The sequence below is a fragment of the Thalassophryne amazonica genome, chromosome 2 (genome assembly GCF_902500255.1).
Source record: "Thalassophryne amazonica chromosome 2, fThaAma1.1, whole genome shotgun sequence".
In the NCBI taxonomy this organism is placed as follows: Eukaryota; Metazoa; Chordata; class Actinopteri; order Batrachoidiformes; family Batrachoididae; genus Thalassophryne; species Thalassophryne amazonica.
Genome location: NC_047104.1, coordinates 87,743,376 through 87,769,088, shown reverse-complemented (window position 1 = coordinate 87,769,088; position 25,713 = coordinate 87,743,376). Strand labels below are relative to the sequence as shown.

Here is a 25,713-nt window from a genome sequence, read left to right as displayed (position 1 = left end):
CATGTTGCAAGGATCTGTACACAATTCTTGAAGCTGAAAATGTCCCAGTTCTTGCATGGCCGGCATACTCACCGGACATGTCACCCATTGAGCATGTTTGGGATGCTCTGGACCGGCATATACGACAGCGTGTACCAGTTCCTGCCAATATCCAGCAACTTCGCACAGCCATTGAAGAGGAATGGACCAACATTCCACAGGCCACAATTGACAACCTGATCAACTCTATGCGAAGGAGATGTGTTGCACTGCATGAGGCAAATGGTGGTCACACCAGATACTGACTGGTATCCCCCCCCCCGCCCCCTAATAAAACAAAACCTTTCAGAGTGGCCTTTTATTGTGGGCAGTCTAAGGCACACCTGAGGGAAATGGTGATATTGTGTATGTGGAAAAAGTTTTAGATCTTTGTGTTCATCTCATACAAAATGGGAGCAAAACCAAAAGTGCTGCGTTTATATTTTTGTTGAGTGTAGTTTTGTGTCACTGCTTGGGCTTTTTCAAAAAGTAATGACTCCTGAATTGTCTGGAGAGGCTGCAGCCCAGCTGTCCTGCATCATTCTAATTACACCACCATTCCAGCTGCTCTTGATTTAAGGCTGAGTCTCGAATAGCATGACCTGTCAGTTCATCAGCATATTTGTTCTGTAAAACTCAGGCTGCATTCAAAAACTATGCTCTATATTTGTTAAGTTACAGCCTTATTCCTTATTATGATTTTTTCCCCAAAAAAAATCTACACACAATACCCAATAGTTACTTTTTTGCGATTTTTGCAAATTTTTTTTAAAGATACAAAAAATAAGAAGTCATGCGTACATAAGTATTCACAGCCTGTGCCATGAAGCTCGAATTTGCATCCTGTTTCCACTGATCATCCATCAGATGTTTCTACAGCTTAACTGGAGTCAACCTGGGGTAAATTCAGTTGACTGGACATGATTTGGAAAGACACACACCTGTCTACATATAAGGTCCCACGGTTGACAGAACATGTCAGAGTACAAACCAAGCATGAAGTCAAAGGAATTGTCTGCGTTTATTTTAACAATGTTATTCACTTAGTGGCTGTGAGAAAGTAAAAAATAAAATGTATTTATATTAAAAGTTCTAAAACAGGGGTTACAACCCTGTTCTTGGAGAGCATCTGCCCTGCATGTTTTCGATGTCTACCTATTCAAGTCACACCTGATTTTTTTAAAAGTGGTGTTTTCCAGCTCTTGATTGGCTGAGCACACGTGATAGAGTTAATTGCCTGGGAGTGGAACAGGGAGAGTTAGAAAACATGCAGGGCAGGTGCCCTCCACGAACAAAGATGGTGACCCCTGTTCTAAAATCACTAGTCACAGATTCATGGTGGGGTTGAACACATAAGCATTTTCATAAAAGAAAACAGATCAGATCTAGGCTTGAGTGTAGCTGAAATTTCATGTTTTCTATTCAAGAAAAGTTTTCTGTTTTTGCTCTAATTTGAAGTTTGATAAGTAGTAATGCAACAGATGGTGCACTGTGCACAGTGTTCCCATTCAGCCACAAAAGTCTATCACTCATTTTTGAGTTGTGATGGTTGTCTAGGCGACTTCTCCCTTTTGTCTCAGTCTTGCATAGTCACTCAGTTTTTGAGACACACAGTATAGCATTATTTTACCAGAAAAGACAGATTTTCAGTATTCATTCAGAAATAGCTCATTAGTAACAGATGTAATCTCTAAACAGAAGCAGATGCCCCTGATAGTCATGAACTCTCAACCAATGGGGAGCATGGGTAACAATTCAATGTTACGTTTTAAGGTACCTCTCACTGTTTACAGCTCAGTGACCAGATGCTACCTCCACCCCCACCCCCAATTACCAGTTGGCCCCTGTCTGCCGCCTACCGCTCTGCTGCCTACTGCTGTCATACTGCTACTCTCTGCTGTGACAGGGACCTATGCCAAAGACTGTTCTCATGTTCTGTACCTGATCCTAATGTAATAATAATAATAATTCATTTCTTTTATAAAGCACTTTACATTAAAAAGGCAACTCTCAAAGTGCTTACACAAAACAGATTTTAAAAGCACACATAAAACATACATTAAAAGATACAGTAAAAGAAAGCAGCAGTCCCATTAATTAATTTTCATCTTCTTCTTCTTTCGGCTGTTCCCCTTAAGGGTCACCACAGCAGATCAATCTTTTCCATGTTCAATCTTTATCTTTCCTTCTGAGTCTTTCTGGTACAAGTGTCTATACCCCCCCCCCCACCTTTTTTTTTTTACAAGAAGGCTGTTATGTGTCCCCTTTAACTTCAGCTGCCTACCTGAAACACACACACCCACACGCACACACACACACACACACACACACACACACACACACACACACACACACACACACACACACACACACACACACACACACACACACACACACACACACACACACACACACACACACAGTGTGTGCAGTGTATTCAGCAAGTATTGAGTTGGAACTGAATGTTCAATGACAATTTTCCATTACTGCAGTTTATGTTGTTGGTTTAGGACCCACGTTCATGGATGTGTGTGGTGTTAATTTGAGGATACATGGTGCTAAAATGCATTGTAATGTATGTGACATATCTCTCAGGAGGACAGAGGTAAATACAGTAAGTATACAGAGGAAAGTCAACTGAGTAATTATTTTGTCAATGAAAATGTGTGTTGCATTGTCTGTAACTTCATGTTGATATAAAACACTAACAACGAGGTCATTCTCTGTCCCAGTAGATTCCACTTATCAGGGTGAGCTCCCTTCTCTTGGGTTGAATGGGTGTGCATTGCTGCATGACTTACAATTAGGACAAAGGTGAGAAAGAAAATAGAACCATCAAGGTTATGTCGCCATTTTTTTTAAAGTGCTCTTGGCCTGTTTTATTGCTGATCGTCAAATGTGTGTCACCACAGCGACGTAACACACCTGCACTTTTAAGGACATCTGTTAAAAATAGGATGGCACGATACAGTGGCACATTACAATTAAGCATATGACGCATAGGTGCCGTGTGCTACAAAAGAGGAAAATGACTCCAAATTCACTGAGAGCAACTTTTTTTGGTTTCACTGGAGAGCAAGTCAAATAAGCACATATAACCATGTGGCATTGCCAAGTGCAGCTTGTGCAAAGCTGTAATGGCCGACTAAGAGAGCTCCATCTGCAGCCCAGATAAAACAGAAGCACTCAGGTTTGCCCTGTCTGCTTCTGGGGTGATCTGTCTGTGAGCTTTGTGTTGATCTGATGCGTCTGAGAGTGAGTCACCTACCAAGCACTTCCTGCCATAAGACAATGAATCAGGGCTTCTTTCGATCACAGGGTTTACTTACTCGACTTGAATCAGTGTATTGATTTGACCAGTGAGGCTGATTTAGACAACGGTGCCGATGTAATCCTTCAGCCCATTCATTTTTTTGATTGTGTGGATGAAGGACATGTGTACACACACACGCACACACACACACACACACACACACACACACACACACACACACACACACACACACACACACACACACACACACACACACGTGTAGCAGGAGCACACTTCAGCTTACCAGCTATCATTAGCAAAGCTGTCTTTTCCATTTATGGATTAACTTTTTGGGTAAAATGATCAAATCCTTACAGGAACAATTAGCTTCCACTAAATTTAATTTCATTCGGGTGCCATGCTTTACTGTTTGAGCTTATAAACTAATCCAATATGCAAAATCAATACATTGCACAAAGGTAACAAGCATGACCTCACGAAGCTGGAGGAACAAGAGTAAAGCCAGAGGAGTAAATGTATGAATTAGAATATTAAATTTATTTTCCATGCATTTTACCATTATTTTCTGTTATTATTATTTAATACTTCTTACCTGTGAGTTAACCATATATTGGATGTAAACTACTGTTTAATTTTATTTGGTTATTTATTCATGTACATCTTGATCATCACCTGATCTTGGCATGTAAAACCTTTTTGGGAATCACCGTGGTTACACTCAGACATTAAAGTTTCAGCTCTTTCTGTATGTTTTACGAGGTCTGTCAGAAAAGTATCATACCTTTATATTTTTTTCAAAAACTATATGGATTTGATTCATGTGTTTTTACGTCAGACAAGCTTGAACCTTCGTGCGCATGCGTGAGTTTTCCACGCCTGTCGGTTGCGTCATTCGCCTGTGAGCACGCCTTGTGGGAGGAGTGGTCCCGCCCCCTCGTCGGATTTTCATTGTCAGGAAATGGCGGAATGATTTGGGCTTTTTTTCCATCAGAATTTTTTCAGAAACTGTTAGAGACAAGCAGCTGGAAACCATTCGAAAAATTTATCTGGCTTTTGGTGAAAATTTTACGGGCTTCACAGAGAATAAGGACAGTTACTACAGCTTTAAGGATGCCCCACAATGGGGACAAGTTGGGACATACCTATCTCGGCTTTCAATGCTTACCAGCCCAGTGAGTATAAGAGAAATTGTGGAGAGCTGGGCATGTCCCAACTTGTCCCCTGGCACTCCGAAACGGAGGTGTTCCTTTGTCTCGCTCAATCAGCGAATCGGTCATGACGTGCGAAGCCTCTGCGCGGCTTTCCATGACAAAATCTCTTGTTAAAAGTGAAATCTGCTGGAAAATAGCTGATGTCCAGCTCTTGTGATAACCAGAGAAATTGCTCACGACGGTCCCGGCTCCACACAGCCATCCGTTTAGAAATTATGTGGTGTTTTCTGCCTCTCGATGGCGGCTCGGAGCGCGGCGCACCGCGCGCCATTGTGGGGCATCCTTAAAGCTGTAGTAACAGTCCTTATTCTCTGTGAAGCCCATAAAATTTTGAACGAAAGCCAGATAAATTTTTCGAATGGTTTCCAGCTGCTTGTCTCTAACAGTTTCTGAAAAAATTCTGTTGGAAAAAAAAGCCCAAATCATTCCGCCATTTCCTGACAATGAAAATCCGACCAGTGGGCTGGACCACTCCTCCCACAAGGCGTGCTCACAGGCGAATGACGCAACCGACAGGCGTGGAAAAACTCATGCATGCGCATGAAGGTTCAAGCTTGGCTGACGTAAAAACATATGAATCAAATCCATATAGTTTTTGAAAAAAATATAAAGGTCCAATACTTTTCTGACAGACCTCGTAGAGAGTTTTAGAGCTAAAAAAAAAACAAAAAACAAACAAAAAGACAAAAGCAACATACGAGGTCTGTCCAAAAAGTAACAGACCTTTTTATTTTTTTCAAAAACTATATGGATTTGAATCACGTGTGACTGCATCAGCCAAGCTTGAACCTTCATGCGCATGCGTGAGTTTTTCCACGCCTGTCGGTTGCGTCATTCGCCTGTGGGCAGGCTTTGAGTGAACACTGGTCCACCCCTCCCGTCGGATTTCTTTTGTCTGAGAACTTGCTGAGAGACTGCTGCTTTGCTCCATGAAATTTTTTTCAGAAACTGTTCGAGACAGGCAGTTGGAAACCATTCGATAGATTCAGTTGGATATCAGTGAAGATTCTGTCAGTGTCATGCGGATTATAGACTGTTAAAACCTTTTTAAAGATGGTCCACAGCGGCGGAGGGTGCGCGGCACGCCGAGTTGCCATTCGACAGGCTGGATCGACCAGATCATTTCTAAACTGAACGCTGTGTTGATCCAGGACATCATGTGACTACCACAGAAATGGCAACAGAGCTGGACATAGCACTTTTGTGGCACATTCCACTGTTACAGGAGATTTTGTAATGAAAGACATGAGGAGGATTTCGCGCATCGGCACAGAGCCGCTCAGGATGCGCAGCAAAAAAAAAACACCTCCGTGTTGGAAACCATTCAGAAGATTCAGACGGCTTTCGATGGCTTTCAGTCGAGTGAGTATCCAAGAAATTGTGTAACAGCTGGACATGCCCCAACATGTCCTGTGAGACTTCCTGCGCATCCTGAGCTGCTTCGTGCCGACGCCTGAAATCCTCCGCACGTCTTTCATTACAAAATCTCCTGTAACAGTGGAATGTGCCATAAAAGTGCTATGTCCAGCTCTGTTGCCATTTCTGTGGTAGTCACATGATATCCCGGATCAACACAGCATTCAGTTTAGAAATGATCTGGTCGATCCAGCCTGTCGAATGGCCGCTCGGCGCGCCACGCACCCTCCGCCGCTGTGGGCCGTCTTTAAAAAGGTTTTAACAGTCCATAATCCGCGTGACGCCGACAGAATCTTCACCAATATCTAACTGAATCTACTGAATGGTTTCCAACTGCCTGTCTCGAACAGTTTCTGAAAAAAAATTTCATGGAGCAAAGCGGCAGTCTCTCAGCAAGTTCTCAGACAAAAGAAATCCAACGGGAGGGGTGGACCAGTGCTCACTCAAAGCCTGCCCACAGGCGAATGACGCAACTGACAGGTGTGAAAAAACTCACGCATGCGCACGAAGGTTCAAGCTTGGCTGATGTAATCACACGTGATTCAAATCCATATACTTTTTGAAAAAAATAAAAAGGTACGATACTTTTTGGACAGACCTCATATTTCAGTGATTTATCAGATTAGTGTTACCACAGTTACATTTTCAATTAGCAGATTAGCAGTTATCAAAGCCAGCTTTGATGTTAGCTTTGCACACAACTATAAATTGGTTAAATCTATATATGAACCTATTAATGTTTCTGAGGCTACAGTTATCTCAACTGTTAAGCCTCGGTCCCACCGAGTGAAGAAGGAGTGAAGAAGGAGTGAAGAAGGAGCCACGCACCCTGTTTTTTTTGTTTCGTGAGCTATCGTGGCAGTATAGTGGCTCAGAGTGGCTCTTAGAGGCATTATCTTCAGTTAACAAGGCTCCTCTCTGAGCGTGGCGCTAATTTCAAGATGTTCAAAATTTAGCAACAACAGCGTGGCGCAGTCTGTGTTCGAGTTACTGTGACGGCTTAGAGGCATTTGCGTGGTGCTTACGAGTCTGCAAAAAGTCCATTATCCGTGCGCCTGGCACCTTCGCAGGACCTGAGAGGCTATTTTTGGAGCGGCTCCTCCTCTTGCGCACACCTGCTCTGTGCGCTGGACTCTACATATTTTGTAGTGGATTAATAATTTTCTGCCAAACCTTGGATGCTGAAAACACCTTTAATCACTTCTAGAATCAGAGGACTGTTTCATCTGGACGCTTTTTTTTCCTCTCTTTCCTGCTCCATGTGGAATGTATTTTGAACAGCTTAAGGTAATTATTTTTAATGTTTTTTTTATAGCTTGATAAAACAGTTCCTAGCTGTAAAACTATGTCAATATGTTGATGTCTGTTGTATGTAAAAGTATGTTGATTTAATATCTTGTTAATGGCTCACATGAGCTCCGCTGTGTGTGCGCACTGAGGCAGGACCTGAGAGGCACTCCGAGCGCCGATCGACAGGCTGACACCCCGCTGAAACAACCAGATCATTTCCAACGTGAAGGATTTGTTGATCCGAGACGTCATCTGACTTCCACAAAAATGGCAGAAGACGTGAACATCAAGACTTTTTCGGCACATTCCACTGTTACAGGAGTTTTTTTCATGGAAAGAGAAGCGGAGGGATGCGCCACGGAGCCGCGAATGGAGCGGGACAAAAACACCTCCGTGTTGGTCTCACAGGATGGCTTTCAGATGGCTTTCAGACGGCTTTTGGTGGCTCTTTAGTCGTGTGACTATCCGAGAAATTGTGCATGAGCTGGACATGCCAGGGCATGTCCTGTGAGGCTTCATCACGGTGTTGCTTTGCGCCATGCAGCTCCACCGCAACGCACGGAATTCCTCCGCTCCTCTTTCCATGACAAAAACTCCTGTAACAGTGAAATGCGCCGTTCATTTCCACACTGGATGCTGTGTTGATCTGGGACGACGTCTGACTTCCACAGGAATTGCGGAAGACGTGGACATCTGCACTTTTTCGGCACATTGACACAGACATGCGGAGGAATTTGATGCAGCAAAGATCCAAATCATTCAGACATTTATTCGCAATAAAAATCCGATCCACTGCTCACACAAAGCCTGCTCACAGGCAAATGACGCAACCGACAGGCGTGAAAAAACTCACGCATGCACACGAAGGTTCAAGCTTGGCTGATGCAATCACACGTGATTCAAATTCATATGGTTTTTGCAAAAAATAAAAAGGTCGGATACTTTTCTAACAGACCTCGTATATTGAAAATGATCCACAGGTGTATATAATAAAATGGCCACCTCATTCTGTATGCAGAACGGCACCGCGCGAAAGAGCACAGAGGCGGCTGTCCATGAAAGGACAACAGCGCGCGCGCAAAAGAGCACTTTTGCAGAAATAAATGGACGAACACAAAGTTAAAAGTGGATTCACGTTGTAAAAATTATAATAATATAATTATAATAATATAATAATAATAATAATATACCATTCAACTCTGCTTCGCCTTGTTGAATGGTATGTTCCAGCTGTCACGTCATGAAATATTTGTACCATTGAACTCATAAACATTCATTATTTGCATAATATTTCCTGTGTTGTTTCTATTTTCTTTTCTTCCACTGAAGCCCAAAAGTGAAAATGGTATCTGTTGTAAATTGTGCGTGAGCTGTGCGCGGCTGTGTGCAAGTGTGGAAAGAAAAAATTAAATGTTCAAAATCCCTGGCACACATTAATTTTGTGAACTAGAGGTGAACATTGCACAATCTATTCAAAAACATTGTGTGTCACTGCGAGTCAATGCGTCACTGCCCTAGCGCATCTGAACACATCTGAACGATTATGATGAGATGTTACATCCACAATAAACAAAATTTTACAGATACATTATCAAACTGATAAGAAGGAACTGTTTTATAAAGCCATTACAATATAAACATGATAATTACCTTTTTGATAATTCCAAATGCATTCTCTGCCGCACAATGCACACAAGACAAGCTGGCGCTACAGATAATTTCTCTCTGATTCCAGGAGTGATAAGAGATGGTTTCATCAGCAAAATTCCGAGAGCAAATGTGTCATCCTCTGCTAAATATTTATTTTATATAACGTGGTGTCCAGCAGCACAAAGCACGGCATCCAGCGGGACAGAACCGGTCACATTAGCGTGACGAATTGTGCTGCAGTGCATGGATTAAATTCATGTAAGTGTCAAGGTGGATTAATAGCTGAGAAAATTGTGTCTGCAGAAACCTTAACAGGTTTAAATATACAGTTATACAGTATACTAAAAACTGACATGTATTCACTCATATTTGAGTTTTCTTGTATAAAAATGTCTCCAATTTATATAAATTGCATCCCAAAATAATCAAAATTATTTTTCTACCAATTCTAAATGCTCCATCAATTTTTATATGTATTTTGTAACTAATGCATTACATGTTAGATGTGCTTTAAAATATATATTTTTTAACTTAATTTCAACCCTTGAAAATCACATGGAAACATACATTAATAAAAAAATCAAAGGAAAGGTTGTGGAGCCCTAAAAGGACAAAAATGTTATCAACTGAAGCAAAAGAAGAACTGGCAAATAAAAAGGAAAGAATGAAAAAGTCATATTCAAAAACTGGTGAAGAAAAACAAGAGCTCCTGTAGGATTAAAGAGAAAATGCATCCAAGCTGAGGAAAGAAAAGGTTAATATAAAAAGTGTCAGACAAAGAGCTGCTGACATCCATTATATGAAAGACAATGTAACAAAAATCATTGTATATAAAGAGGCTTTAACTTTATTACTTCGCTTTCTCTTTTTAATAATTTTTTATCAATCATAGCGTATACTCCACACAGTGATGTTAATCAACATGGTAGTAAGTATTAAATAATGAAATAATGGTTAATATCTCTGAGAAGGTTTTGACGATAAGGTACTAAAATCAAGATTAAACGGGTGAGCTAACTGTAACATGAAAGAAGAGACCCTGTGGTGCTCACGGGGATAATCTTTAGGATGAATCTTCTCCGACCAGTTTCCATAAAAGGTGACTCTGTACTTCGCTGTTCCACATGCGCAACAGTCAAGCAGAGGTTTATCTGTGCTGTCTCCGTATGGGGATTCTGTACAGAAACAGACAAAATGACATAAATAGGAAAATGAGAATTTGAGACAGAAAAAAGTAACAAGAGACATGCAGAGAAACTGTTCATTAGCATAAGCACCGAATGACTGCAGTGCCGTACAGTATGATCTAGAGCAGACGGGTGATTTTAAGAAAGCCAGGAGCCAAGGGCAGGGACAAATAGAGGCCATTAGGACAGGAAAGAATGAGCATGATCCTTCTTTTGATCTGTCTCTCAGTGTGGCATCCAGTGTCATGCACAGCTAGGAGTAATAATCATTTAAAATCATTCGCACTCCAGAACCTAACTGCAGAGAGGAATGTTCCTTCATCTTAATCAAACTTACAACAAAGGGAAATAAGAGTGTCTGAGTCACCGTTGTTGTGTGCATCTCTCCCTTTTAAAATGATATGATACATACAAACGCAATTCAAAAACATTTGGGACAGTATGGAAAGGGCAATTTAAAAAGTAATAAGAAAGTAAGAAATAAAAACAAAAACAGTGATTTATTTAACATTTACTTCACTGCAAATAGCATGGACTCAAGATATGTTGTGTTTTCGTGGTCTTCTTCATTTTGTTCATTAATATGCATTATTCCTGCATTTAAGGCCTGCAACACATCCCAAACAAAGTTGAGGCAGGGGCAATTTAGGGCTAGTAATGAGGTAAAAAAAAATAATAATGATGATATCATTTCAAACAGGTGATGTCAACAGGTGATTGTAATGATAATTTGAAAGAAAAGCAGTATCTGTGAAAGGCTGAGTCTTTGAGGAGCAGAGATAGGCAGAGGATTTCCAGTTTGTTAATAAGTGCATGAGAAAATTGTTGAAATATTTAAAAACAGTGTTCCTCAAAGAAAGACTGGAAGGAATTTGCATATTTCCCCCTCTAGAGTGGATAATAACATTAAACAATTCAAGGAATACAGAGGAATTTCCACCCATAAAGAGTAAAGGTGCAAGGCTAAGCTGAATACCTGTGATCTCAGCTCTCTCAGATGGCACTGCATCAAGAACTATCATTCATCAATAGCTGCTATAACCTCTTGAGCAAGGGATTAGGGTCCCTTCACTCATAGTGTGAATTTGGTTGATTTGCACATAAAGTGCGCATGAAGTAAGAATCATATGCAAAACATGTAGAATCTTAGTTGCTTCTAATGCCTCGTGCACCTGTTGCTACAACTATATGCGCACACCAGCAGCTGAAAGATGCAGTGTGCCCTGTGCAAGCTCATGGAACCCTCTTGCAGCAGGTGTTGGCCAAATTCCAGGTGACAGGCACGAACATCTAACACCGCTCGCATGGCACTTAGAAAATGTGTGGGCATTTGCACTATTAACATGACAACAGTCAGCAGATAATCATTGTCGTGCTGGCAGTGAAATTTGTGCCCCACGAGTGTGGCTTTGGTGTGTGCGCTGTACTGACAGGAAGTGTGGCCGCCGACAGAAGCAGCTGTGGAGATCTGTCGATTGGAAAATCCCAGCTGGACAACATGTATTGTGTTTGGACGGACATGGACTAACAACTGCCCACTGTGATGCACATGTGTCTGCTTGCTGTCATCACGTGGACATAAATAAAAACATATATCGCTGTGGCGATGGGCTGCAGCGAGTTAGTGCGTGCACACTGCAGCCCGTGGACAGGCTGCCCCCAGGTTGAAATGGGCCATCAGATTATAACACGCAGTGGGCAATCTGACTGTCTCGTTACCCACGTGAGTTCTGTTCCATGTGACCCGGTGTAAGTCCTGCGGTGCGCCGTCCACAAGACACACGTGTCGGGCAGGACATGTGCACAGGGCTGGCTAGACGCTGTCAGCAGATGATATGATCAGAGCACACTGCTTCTCATTCATGTCATTTCATGACTGTACGTCGGTGACCATGGGTCATCTACAGAGGAACAGACGGATCATATTTGTATTGCCTGCTTGATAAATGTGGTGTTTTTATATGGTGTGTGGTTTTATTTATTTATTTATTTTTTAAAATACGTCCATATCCTTTCTGATATCAGGTAGTTTCCCGCAGCTTTCACAGTACAGCAACAGTAGCTCAGTGGCAAAGTTCATGACAGGAAATCAGAGCTTTTGGAAGGCGTAGGTTCAATTCCCATGGGTGGCATGTAATTTTTTTTTATTTTCACAGAAGCTGTGTGATTTGTAACCAAATTGCACAGCTGCTGTGAAAAGCTGCTGTGTACCCGCGTGCACAGAACCATCGCAGCATGTATTTTTTATTTTTTAATTATTTTTTCTTCCCAGCAGCCGCGCAGTGTGGTTACACACCGTGCAGCTGCTGGCACTGTGTTCCCACGTGCACGAACCATCGCACCGGCATCGTGCCTGCCTGCCCAGTGGCACGATGTTTCATGGTTCACTCATATGAGCTCGACCGCCGTAAGTCGCCTTGGAGTTGTACGTATTCGCACTATGTGTGAAGGGACCCTTACTTTGGTAAACCTTTAGGTGGGATGGCATGAAATTAATGACAGGCCAGTATAAAGACAATAACACTGTGTTTTTAAATGGTTTAAATTCTGATGTGATGTTAGAAAATGAATTAAATACAGTAGTGTTCAGAATAATAGTAGTGCTATGTGACTAAAAAGATTAATCCAGGTTTTGAGTATATTTCTTATTGTTACATGGGAAACAAGGTACCAGTAGATTCAGTAGAGTCTCACAAATCCAACAAGACCAAGCATTCATGATATGCACACTCTTAAGGCTATGAAACTGGGCTATTAGTAAAAAAAGTAGAAAAGGGGGTGTTCACAATAATTTTAGCATCTGCTGTTGACGCTACAAACTCAAAACTATTATGTTCAAACTGCTTTTTTAGCAATCCTGTGAATCACTAAACTAGTATTTAGTTGTATAACCACAGTTTTTCATGATTTCTCCACATCTGCGAGGCATTACTTTTGTTGGTTTGGAACCAAGATTTTGCTCGTTTACTAGTGTGCTTGGGGTCATTATCTTGTTGAAACACCCATTTCAAAGGCATGTCCTCTTCAGCATAAGGCAACATGACCTCAAGTATTGTGACATATCCAAACTGATCCATGATACCTGGTATGCAATATATAGGCCTAACACCATAGTAGGAGAAACATGCCCATATCATGATGCTTGCACCACCATGCTTCACTGTATTCACTGTGAACTGTGGCTTGAATTCAGAGTTTGGGGGTCATCTCACAAACTGTCTGTGGCCCTTGGACCCAAAAAGAACAATTTTACTCTCATCAGTGCACAAAATATTCCTCCATTTCTCTTTAGGCCAGTTGATGTGTTCTTTGGCAAATTGTAACCTCTTCTGCACATGTCTTTTATTTAACAGAGGGACTTTGTGGTCGATTCTTGCAAATAAATTAGCTTCACACAGGCGTCTTCTAACTGTCACAGCACTTACAGGTAACTCCAGACAGTCTTTGATTATCCTGGAGCTGATCAATGGATGAGCCTTTGCCATTGTGGTTATTCTTCTATCCATTTTAATGGTTGTTTTCCATTTTCTTCCACGCGTCTCTGTTTTTTTTGTCCATTTTAAAGCATTGGAAATCATTGTAGATGAACAGCCTATAATTTTTTTGCACCTGGGTATAAGTTTTCCCTTCTCCAATCAACTTTTTAATCAAACTACACTGTTCTTCTGAACGTCTTGAACGTTCCATTTTCCTCAGGCTTTCAAAGAGATAAGCATGTTCAACAGGTGCTGGCTTCATCCTTAAATAGGGGACACCTGATTCACACCTGTTTGTTCCACAAAACTGATGAACTCACTGACTGAATGCCACACTACTATTATTGTGAACACCACTTTTTCTACTTTTTTTTTTTGTTTTAATAATAATAGCCCAATTTCATAGCCTTAAGAGTGCATATCATGAATGCTTGGTCTTGTTGGATTTGTGAGAATCTACTGAATCTACTGGTACCTTGTTTCCCATGTAACAATAAGAAATATACTCAAAACCTGGATTAATCTTTTTAGTCACATAGCACTACTATTATTCTGAATGCTACTGTAGCTTTTATGAGATTTTCTACAAACAATTTTAATGAATCAGTCACATGAGGGAGAATTTGGTCAGTGCCTCGCCTGCTTTTGATATTGATGTGTCTATGGTGAAATCATAATTTAAACAAACCAAGGTTAGGAAAAGCCCTGGCCCTGACAACATCAGTGGTCGAGTCCTTCAGTCTTGTGCTGCTCAGTTAAGTGAGATCTTCAAAGTGATACTCAATCACTCCAGGCGCAAATGTGCCACAGATTTGGAAACATTACAATCTTTCCTGTGGTTAAGTGTAAGAACCCTAAGGTTTTAAATGACTTTCGACCTGTAGCTCTCACCTCATTGGCGATGAAGACCTTTGAGATGCTGGTTAAGCAGGAGTTACTGAAGCACGAGGAACAGTTAGATCAGCTCCAGTTCACTTACAGGGCTGGCAAAGGTATTGAAGATGCAAAACTTACATTGTTAAATTTCCTTTATCACCATGGAAACCTCAAAAACATACGCTTGATCTTTTTTATTGACATCTCTTCAGTGTTCAATACTATTCAGCCCTACTTGTTGGCTGATAAACTTCAGGTTCTTTTAAGATAATCCCTAACTTAATTGGGCGGATACTGGATTCTCTGTCAAATAGGTCACAGTGTGTTAGGGTTAATGGTGTTTTATCCTCAAAAGCCTTTTCTTCCACAGGCTCTCCACAGGGCTGTGTTCTTTCAGCATTGCTTTATTTTTATACACTAATGAATGTAGGAGTAAGTATGAGAACAGGCACTGTGTGAAATTTGCAGACGACACTGTTATAGTGAGCTTTCTAAATAATGATGAGAGGGGCATGGCCCTGTAGTCAATGATTTCATTACATGGTGTGACAACTTTTGTCTATCATCAATGTTTCTAAGACAAAGGACATGATAGTTGATTTCTGTAGATCACAGCACAGTGTCTCACAAACTGTTATTTAGAACATGAGTGTTGATACAGTAGATAAGTACAGATATTTAGGATCCGTCATCTTTTGTCTTTTGCGAGCAACACAGATGCTGTCTGTAAAAAGGCCCAACAGAGACTTTTCTTTTCAAGGAAGATTCAGCGTGTGCAGGACTCTTGATGACTTTGTTTAACCCGTGTTTTATTGAATCTGTCTTGACATTTTATATTGTGGTGTGGTACAGTGGTATTCCAGTGATCAGCAAACGTTAAGCTAACAAAGCTGGTTAACATACCATCTAAGGTGGTTGGGATACAGCCACCACAGCTGCAGCATATTTATGAGTCCGCTGAGCACCCACTCTAGGCAGTTTAACTTGCTTCCCTCCAGTCATCCTTTTTGGCTACCTAAGTTAAGAACTAGACGCCCCAGTGATTATTTTATTCCTGTGGCTTTCAGGAACTTGAATTTGTTGGATTGACATCTTTTGAATTTCTTACAGGATTTTTAAATATTATACAAATAATGAATGTTTATGAGTTCAATGTATGAATATTTCATGAGGTGAAAGATGGAACGTATCATTCAATGAGGCGAAACTGAGTTCAATGGCACATTCCAGCTTTCACCAAATTAAATATTTGTTACATTGAAAGAATGTATAAACATTCATTATTTGTTTTATATAATCATGAAAATAGATCCTTGTCATCTGATATTTTATTAATTTATAAACAACAGAAAAGGGACTTACATTTTGGTGTTTGTCACTGGTGCTTAAGAGCCCATCACGAACGTTAAATTGGAGTCCTAAATTTTCTCAGTCGTCTGTGATGTCGTGCACTGACTTTGTGTACAGACTGCCGTCTGCTTTCCTCACTTCAAAAATCAAGTCAGAAGTTTGTCCAGCTTTTCATCCTAACTTCATCCTCATCATCATAGCTCATCTTACGGCATGGTGGATTTATTTTTTGTGTTAAAAGAATTAGCAGCGTCAATTAGTTCCTTCAGATCATCGTACAACAGCAAAACAAACTCCGCCATGTTTAGTTAAATGCCACCCCCGGTAGTGTGAGCATGCATGTGCAGTTTTGGTGCACATTTCATATAGCACCAAAAGTGCATGCTAAAAAGAACTATTGCATGGTAAATGAAACACAATGGCAAATGGTACGAATAATCCATGTCACGTGACATACAAACCACCAATCAAATGACAAGGATCCACTCAGCTGTTATATAATGTACAATATTATTTATTTATTCATTCCTGTCCATGTTCATGATGTCAGATTTATCTGCGTATTGTCCCATTGGATCTTGTCATTGGTTTTTGGGGGGAAGGAGTGTTTTTTATTGTTGAGTGTCTTGTGTTGTGTGTACAATTGCTGTGGGTATCTGGTGGTGCTTTGTTCTACCTGTGTTTTGGACATCCCGCTGCACACTAAATTAACTTTTTAAGGATAAATAAAGTGAAACTTGAACTTTCAAGGACTACCATACAGAGTTACATTCAAACATGCCACTACAAATTTAACTGTGCAAAAACAAAGTCTTATGTTAATCTTGTAGCACTGACTTTTCTCAGCTTGGAAGTATCGAGTTTGGATCATCACACAGTGGAACCATGAACTGTGATTAGATGAGCCATCTTTTTTTAACCTTATTAACCTCTTCTTCTTCTTTTTCTTCTACTCTGAACTACCCCATGCCAACATTTGTGGAATGTACTACAGGCCTGAAATGCAGGAATGGACATATACTGACAAATGAAATAAAGTTGACAGCACAAAACATACTGTCTTAATAAAAAATAAGTTAAAAGTAGATGTCAGAATCACTGTGACATTTTGCTTTTTAATTATATTTTCCATACCATCCCAACTTTGACTGGTTTGAGGTTTTAGATATGATTTCTGTTGGGAAAGTGTAGGAACACGGACCCACAACAGGGGGCGCAAATGAACGGACAATGGAGTAAGTCCAAATAACAAGCTTTACTGTTGTGAATGTGCACAACGAATACAACCAATCACAGCAATGGACAACAGTCAATTCACAAAAGTGTCGTGTGGGCAGGCTCGAAGATAGGAGACGCCTCTCCAAGGTAAGACCGGAACCACACGGCTTCCTCCGCCACAGGACCCCGGGAATACTGGAGCCGCCAAGTCCCGAACTCCCAGGTGGCCACTGCCTCCGCGTGTCGGACCTGGTACTGCTGGCGAGGAACAAAGGACAGTTAGATGGGGGCGCGTTTGCACCCAGGACTCCGAACAGCAGGGAAGTTACCTCCACCTCTCGTTGGAACAGTAATCCACAAACTAAGCACAAATCCAAAAAGATACACTCCGTAGCTTTGATACGTTACCTCTCTGGTAGAAACGATATCTCGGCGATGAGGTGGAGATGCCGTCCTGCTGATATACCCCAGTGATAATTGCCGTCAGCTGTCTCAGGTGATGGGTGACAGCTGTTACCGAGGCTGCTCCTGTGGGGCGGCGGCGCCCTCTGGTGCCTGGAGCCCGCACTCCAGGCAGGGCGCCCTCTGGTGGTGGTGGGCCAGCAGTACCTCCTCTTCAGCGGCCCACGCAACAATTTCAGCCTGATTACCATTACAATACAGCTGCTATTAAAGGGGAATTCTGATATTTTTCACGCTGTCTTACAAAATGAGCTCCTCATTTACAGTTGACTTGTAATGACTCAGTGGTCTAGCACTGTGCCCTGGATGACCAGGCGGCTAAGGTAAGTGCCTAACTGCATAATCATTTTTACCCGAGGCCAAAATATGCACATTGGGTATTGCGAAGGCCTTGTGTCCATCAGTCTGTCTGTGCTCAGCACAAGTCCAGTCCTATTACTGCCAGGGTCACAAACCTTGGACAAGTTTAAAAATAGCTAACCTTGACCTATTTTAAGATGAATTCTGTTTGTGATTTCTATACTCATATGGCCAAGGGTATTTTAGCACTGTGTTACAATCAAATCTTTCTTTATATTTAGTAAGGTACACATGTGTATGTTTCCCTTTGTAGGGATCTTTTCCATGCTACCAGACAGCTCTAATGACATTTACACCTATTTACTGGTGACAAGAAGAGGTTTACCCTGTGTTTTTGGCTTGTCCCATACAGTCACAAAAATGTGATTTTATTTTTTGTTGTTGTTTTGTGATGGTATCACAAACTAAGATATTATACTCAACAAAAATATAAACGCAACACTTTTGGTTTTGCTCCCATTTTGTATGAGATGAACTCAAAGATCTAAAACTTTTTCCACATACACAATATCACCATTTCTCTCAAATATTGTTCACAAACCAGTCTAAATCTGTGATAGTGAGCACTTCTTCTTTGCTGAGATAATCCATCCCACCTCACAGGTGTGCCATACCAAGATGCTGATTAGACACCATGATTAGTGCACAGGTGTGCCTTAGACTGCCCACAATAAAAGGCCACTCTGAAAGGTGCAGTTTTGTTTTATTGGGGGGGGGGGATACCAGTCAGTATCTGGTGTGACCACCATTTGCCTCATGCAGTGCAACACATCTCCTTCGCATCATCCGTGAAGAGAACACCTCTCCAACATGCCAAACGCCAGCGAATGTGAGCATTTGCCCACTCAAGTCGTTTACGACGACGAACTGGAGTCAGGTCAAGACCCCGATGAGGACGACGAGCATGCAGATGAGCTTCCCTGAGATGGTTTCTGACAGTTTGTGCAGAAATTATTTGGTTATGCAAATCGATTGTTCCAGCAGCTGTCCGAGTGGCTGGTCTCAGACGATCTTGGAGGTGAACATGCTGGATGTGGAGGTCCTGGGCTGGTGTGGTTACACGTGGTCTGCAGTTGTGAGGCTGGTTGGATGTACTGCCAAATTCTCTGAAACGACTTTGGAGACGGCTTATGGTAGAGACATGAACATTCAATACACGAGCAACAGCTCTGGTTGACATTCCTGCTGTCAGCATGCCAATTGCACGCTCCCTCAAATCTTGCGACATCTGTGGCATTGTGCTGTGTGATAAAACTGCACCTTTCAGAGTGGCCTTTTATTGTGGGCAGTCTAAGGCACACCTGTGCACTAATCATGGTGTCTAATCAGCATCTTGGTATGGCACACCTGTGAGGTGGGATGGATTATCTCAGCAAAGGAGAAGTGCTCACTATCACAGATTTAGACTGGTTTGTGAACAATATTTGAGGGAAATGGTGATATTGTGTATGTGGAAAAAGTTTTAGATCTTTGAGTTCATCTCATACAAAATGGGAGCAAAACCAGAAGTGTTGCATTTATATTTTTGTTGAGTGTATATACACATACACACACAGTGGGGAAAATAAGTATTTCATCTACTGTCAATTTTGCAAGTTTCCCACCTACAAAGAATGGAGAGGTTATCATAGGTACACATAGGTACACTTCCACTGTGGGAGCAAAATGGGAGCAAAACCAAAAGTGTTGCATTTATATTTTTGTTGAGTGTAAATCACTTTTTGTGCTGCCTTCATGAACTGCCATGAGAACGGGTTGAAAATAGAGTTCATGTTGAAAAATACAGGAGATCCACTTTAATACAGTGTGTCTCCAGTAACCACATAGAAATGTCATTGAGATGTCATTACTCTATCCAGCTCATGGTCTTTAAGCTGTCTTTAGCAGCTTGGAAGCTCAAGACAAAAGCAGAGTGTCATGCAGATTTATTTTTCTGTCCAGAAGGTGATCTGGATGCAAGAGCACATGTGCATGCCGACAAACTTCTGATATTACTTGTGGAAGGTTGTGTGTTATCTAGAAGAAACATCCATCTTTCATTTAGCCTTAAGCCCCTCTCACACAGATGGCATGTTTACGGCCTTTAAGGTGTTGTCACACTATGTTGGATTGAAATAATTTGTCCGGTGGCAAAAATCACTTTATCTGTCGGTCTCCAAAGGAGAAAAGGAGGACAAAAATGGACATGAATGGGTTTGAGAATTTCATATCTGTTACTCAAAGTTTCCTTAATCCATCACACTGTGACAGTTACTAACTCTCCACTGTCCAGTACTACTCACCAAAAACACATCACACAATGCTACATGGTTGCCAGCACTCACCATGATGTGGGGAGTGTTTTGGTCATGTTCGAAACACTTGCCACTCAACTTCACTTGTCATGGGGTCACCCCTTACATGCTACTAACACACCATAGAAATGCAATCTGTGTGAGATGCTGGAAAGCATCAGGTTGTTCGGAAACTCCAAATCCATGCTAAAATGGAAGAAATCTTAGATAAATTTGATGAAACACTGGGCAGGAAGCAGCAGATGATGCTCAGGATTTACACGCTGCATTGCACACCACTGAATGTCGAACACATGTTACAGTCACACGCCGCGCACACGCCTGCAGTCATTAGTAGTGACTGCAAGTCCCAGGAAGTATAGCACACCAATAGCTGTGACTATCATGTCATTGAAACACCTTCTGTGAGAGGGGTTTTGCATTTGGAGTGTGATGTGACCATTTGAGATGTCCATGTAGTTCTTTGCAGATAGATGACATGTTCAGTGTGGTTACAGCGTGTCCCTGACCACCCTCCAGAGATGGTTTAGCAAAATTGATTACAGTCATCAATGTGTTTCAGGTGCATTTACTGCCGCATTTCATATGGTCGGGCAGTGTCCCATTGCAATTTGATGACACAAAATGCATTTTAACTCCAGGCATTACAGTAATGAGTGCTTTTTTGATTATTGTAACAGCTGCAACTGTGAGAAATGGGCCTTACTTTACAGCAAGCACAGAGATGCACACACCAGCACTTTAGGTCTGTACACCCACTGATTTAACATTTCCGAAACACTGCATGAAACATTCCTTAGCGCTTTATAGATCTCTGTGAGTTGTTAAAATTATTACACAGTAAAATAACTTTGAGTGAGAAGTACAGCACTAACTAAAACTGTAATACAAAGGAAATCAATCTTGATGTGCACAAAGTAATACTGATTCCCCTATTATGTGTGGTTGGTCGTTAGGCCCACAGAAACCCAGTGTCTAGGAAGCCTCAGGCACAGAAACCCCTAGATTTAGCACAGTAGACCTGAAGGCCTATATAATGAACATTTCTTCACAGAATTATTGAAACCCCTGAATTTTGAGTACAGAATTAAAGTATATTCAGAAATACTAAATACCAATGAGTGACTTTTGTGCAGACAGGATATGTAATAAAATCTGTGCCTGTGTGTGTGTGTCAGGATTTCAGCAACTAAATCAACAAAGAATTCAACCAATATACAGAGAGACAGAAATCGAAGGATACACCTCTCTATATCTATAGCGAGAGATAAATATTGGTTGAATTATTTGTTAAATTCATTACTGAAATCCTGGCATTGCAAATTTCTGGGAGAATTCTCTTCTATGTATTGATTGAGGAATTTAAGAAGGGACAGAAGGGTTACATGTTCTCCACCGCCTATACTAATTTACTTATTTAATTAATTAAATGTATTATTATTATTATTATTATTATTATTGATGATAATAATAATAATAATAATAATAATAATAATAATAATAATAATAATAATAATAATGTACTTATTTTATTGATTTAATTTACTTGTTTACTTGTGTTTTAGGATCTCAATTTAACATTTAGTGATAGGAGAGAGCATATTTCACCCATATTGGCCTCTCTTCATTGGCTCCCTGTTAATTCCAGAATAGAATTTAAAATTCTTCTTCTTACTTATAAGGTTTTGAATAATCAGGTCCCATCTTATCTTAGGGACCTTATAGTACCATATCACCACAATAGAGCGCTTCGCTCTCAGACTGCAGGCTTACTTGTAGTTACTAGGGTTTGTAAGAGTAGAATGGGAGGCAGAGCCTTCAGCTTTCAGGCTCCTCTCTTGTGGAACCAGCTCCCAATTCGGATTAGGGAGACAGACACTTTCTCTACTTTTAAGATTAGGCTTAAAACTTTCCTTTTTGAAAAAGCTTATACGTAGTTAGGGCTGGATCAGGTGACCCTGAACCATCCCTTAGTTATGCTGCTATAGACTTAGACTGCTGGGGGGTTCCCATGATCCACCCAGTGTTTCTTTTTATTCACCTCTTTTTGCTCTGTATGCACCACTCTGCTTTTAATCATTGGTGATTGTTCTCTGCTCTCTTCCACAGCATGTCTTTTTCCTGATTCTCTCCCCTCAGCCCCAACCAGTCCCAGCAGAAGACTGCCCCTCCCTGAGCCTGGTTCTGCTGGAGGTTTCTTCCTGTTAAAAGGGAGTTTGTCACCAAGTGCTTGCTCATAGGGGGTCGTTTTGACTGTTGGGGTTTTTCTGTAATTATTGTATGGCTTTTGCCTTACAATATAAAGCACCTTGGGGCAACTGTTTATTGTGATTTGGTGCTATATAAATAAAATTGATTTGATTTGATTTGATGTTATATTATTTATGTCAACTGCATTGTATTGTATGTAGTTTGTATTACTTTGAATTTTACATTGTGAAAGCACAATACAAATAAAGAAATTATCGTTGCTGTTGTGAAATATTGTAAATTAATATGTAAAATGATGTATATTCATTAAAGTGTTCCAGTAACTGTCACGTATAACATTTTAGATCTATGTTTTCAATTTCACTACATAAAAGCATTTTGTGCATTGTTGTTGTTGCTGCTCAGTAATATTTGGGCATTTTCTTAATCATTTTGATTACCCAAAATTGGTTTTTCAGTGTTTAAAAAAACAACAGAAATCGTTGAAGATTACAATTATTCAATGGTGTCAAAACTACTTTATTAATTTTTTTAAATAATGAAGCCTATCTTGCTAAAACCTTAAAGGAACCAACATTCCACCCAGCGCAAAATAGCACAGTGTAATGCAAGTGTTATTGCTAGTTTCCAAGCAATGTCTCAAGGTTTTCACACCGAGCACCAATGTCCTCTAAATCACGTCCACTTTTGCTCATGTGGGTGTGTTGTTCAGATTCAGAACTGACACATTTTATCATCTAGCACATGAATGTGTTTGTGCACTCAACTGCCAAAAAAGTCTTCTTAAGTCAAGTACAGTGTGGTAATTAAAGAGAGGAATAGTCAGTGGATTCATGATACATCCTGCTTGACAATATATACCAGTGTTCATGACACATATTATCATCGACGCAGCAGTTTAGATGGAAACATGCGCACACTGATGCAATATGTGCTGTAATTTACACAACAGCAAACTGAACACAACCATTAAACAACATAAAAGTAAACACTCACAGAAACATGTCACCTTATTACACCAATGCTTTACCTCAGGGAACCTTGGTTACTTTCAGGGAACTTTCACTGTCTGCTGGTACACACTGACCTGGCATTATAAAGCGTCTTGTTTCTATACTGCACCTGGATGATTTTAACCTGATTATATTTACAGCTGTTATTAACATGTCTCCAGTGACCACATTCAAATCTAACTGAGATGTGATCACCCTATCCAACTTACTGTATATCACATCTCTTTTGCTTTGTGCAGGTCCAACAAACAAACAAACAAACAAAAAAAGCCACCTGCAATTGTTGTGGTTCTGCCCAGCGACCCGCCTGACCATTGTTTTAGGGTTTGTCATATCTTTGGGTGTTCATTTGTCTCATGGCTCTGTGATGTCTTATTTTCAGTATGTATTCAGTTGTTGGTGAATTTCTTTAAGTATAATTATTTTCTGAATGTGTTCATTTAGTGATATTGTCTGTATAGGTTCATTTGCATAAGTCTGATCCATCGATTTCTATTTAATCCTCTAGATGGCGGTTGTTGCCAGGCAGCCACCATCTTGCTTACCATTATTATGCATCATAAGGCATTAGATTTAATAGAAATAGATGATTTACTGACTTAAACTTGGGTTAAAGTTATCTGAAAATACCTTTTTGTGCAGCGTTCTGGTGCTGCAACAGGTTGACAAAAGACTGTGGAGTGAGCTTTCATAAATGATATTATATGTAATATTAATGATGAGGGAAAATTACTACAATTGCTGAATAAAGGTTAGAAAATGATTTTTTTTTTGTGTGTGTGTGTGTGTGTGTGTGTGTGTGTGTGTGTGTGTGTGTGTGTGTGTGTGTGTGTGTGTGTGTGTGTGTGTGTCAATCTGTATTCTGTAAAGTAGTGACTTCAATGTAACTGCCTGAATGCTTTGTCGTGATAAATATCTCACCATTCGTTTAGGAAAGTCTCACTTTCATTAGTCTTAATTTTGCCCTTTTAATCAGCCTTGGGTTTTTTCTTCACATCACGTTTTCCATCCTGAGATTTTCTGGAAGAGCAAATACATAGAATGGAAATGCTTTTTCTCTCAATTTGATGGGTGACATGACAGTCGCTATATTTTGCTACTAATATAAGAATATACATGAATGAGATTAATTTCTCTATGATATACTCCACATTCCAATGTAGTGCTTTCAGACCCCGCTGGAGTGGAGCACACACGATCGGAGTTAACAGGGGAAAACTGGCCGACCAGCCTGGCTGTCTTGTTTTATTTATTTTATTTGAGTGTGCCGTAAAAGCGGTGCTGCAGGTGGATTAAGAGAAGTCTTTATTATTAATATCTTTAATATGATGCAAGTGTGTGACACTCTTTCACCCCTGATTATTTCCCTTCTTTAACCCTCTGGGGTCCGAGGGCATTTTTTGGACAGTTCACTCGCCTGGCATAAATGTTTTATTATTGCTGTTAACAGCTCTCCCTGCATCCCACAATCAAATGTTATGTCTCTTTTTTTCAGGACAACCTATTCTTTCATAATATATATGCTTTTGTTGTGTTTTATAAGTGTATTAAAAGTTTACAATCAGAAATAAGAAAGGAAAAAATAAAGCGGCAAATAATTTTCCACACACATTTATTCAAAACACACAGCAAACTATAATAAATAACTGTTTTGACACTTTATAGAGGTAATTTGAGGTCTTGTGTGAAAGACTGGACAACAAAAAAGTTCAAACAATAAACACAAATGCACATTTTGAACAATATATACAAAATGGTCTATGCGTTTTGTTTGTCTTCAACTCAAAGCAATTTCTGTCTGCTATTACACAAAGGTCACATCACAAATTTCTATTTCTACTGTGTTTTGGAGTCTTCTGTCTGACAAGCAGCTTTCATTTCACACTTTGGCTCCTTGCAGTCTGAGGAGCGGCCCCTCTCCCTCACCTCACTGATATGGTAAACAGTGCTTTATGCCAGAAGGAGAGCGCCACAGAGTGATCCAGTAACATTCAAATGCAAACTAGTGGAGCAATCCTGATAGTTACACACTCTTTGTTTGAGCATGTGAGACTGTCATGAGAGGCTCTCCGTCTTTCGCTGTGCATAATGGTGCAGGGCACACTGGAAGAGTTAGGGGGCTATTCAAATGGGCCAACTAGTAAGATATCACTCCTGAAAACGATCTTTGTTTTATCACGTGAGGTAAATCTGCCCTACGGTTGGATTTTGGAAAACCATGTGATGGTGAACCAATTCCGATTGGACACTCATATTCCGCACGTCATCACACAGCTTCTATGAGGAGTACAAAGATAGCTGACGGTGGATCGAAAGTCTGCAGAGTTAACTTTTCAGCAAAAAAGTAAGTTTCTATCTCATATCATTAAAAAGTTATTTATAATTTAGTAAAGCTTGGTCCCAGCCG

The 25,713-nt window shown here is 40.5% G+C and overlaps 1 protein-coding gene across 1 annotated transcript in view; it reads right to left on the bottom strand.

Annotated features, from left to right (window-relative positions):
* Positions 1-25,713, bottom strand: part of spon1a (spondin 1a) — a 374,574-nt gene that overhangs the window by 244,270 nt on the left and 104,591 nt on the right. Inside the window, exon 5 of the mRNA XM_034188854.1 lies at positions 9,912-10,034. Coding sequence (XP_034044745.1) covers positions 9,912-10,034 — 123 coding nt within the window. The remainder of the gene's footprint in view (positions 1-9,911; positions 10,035-25,713) is intronic.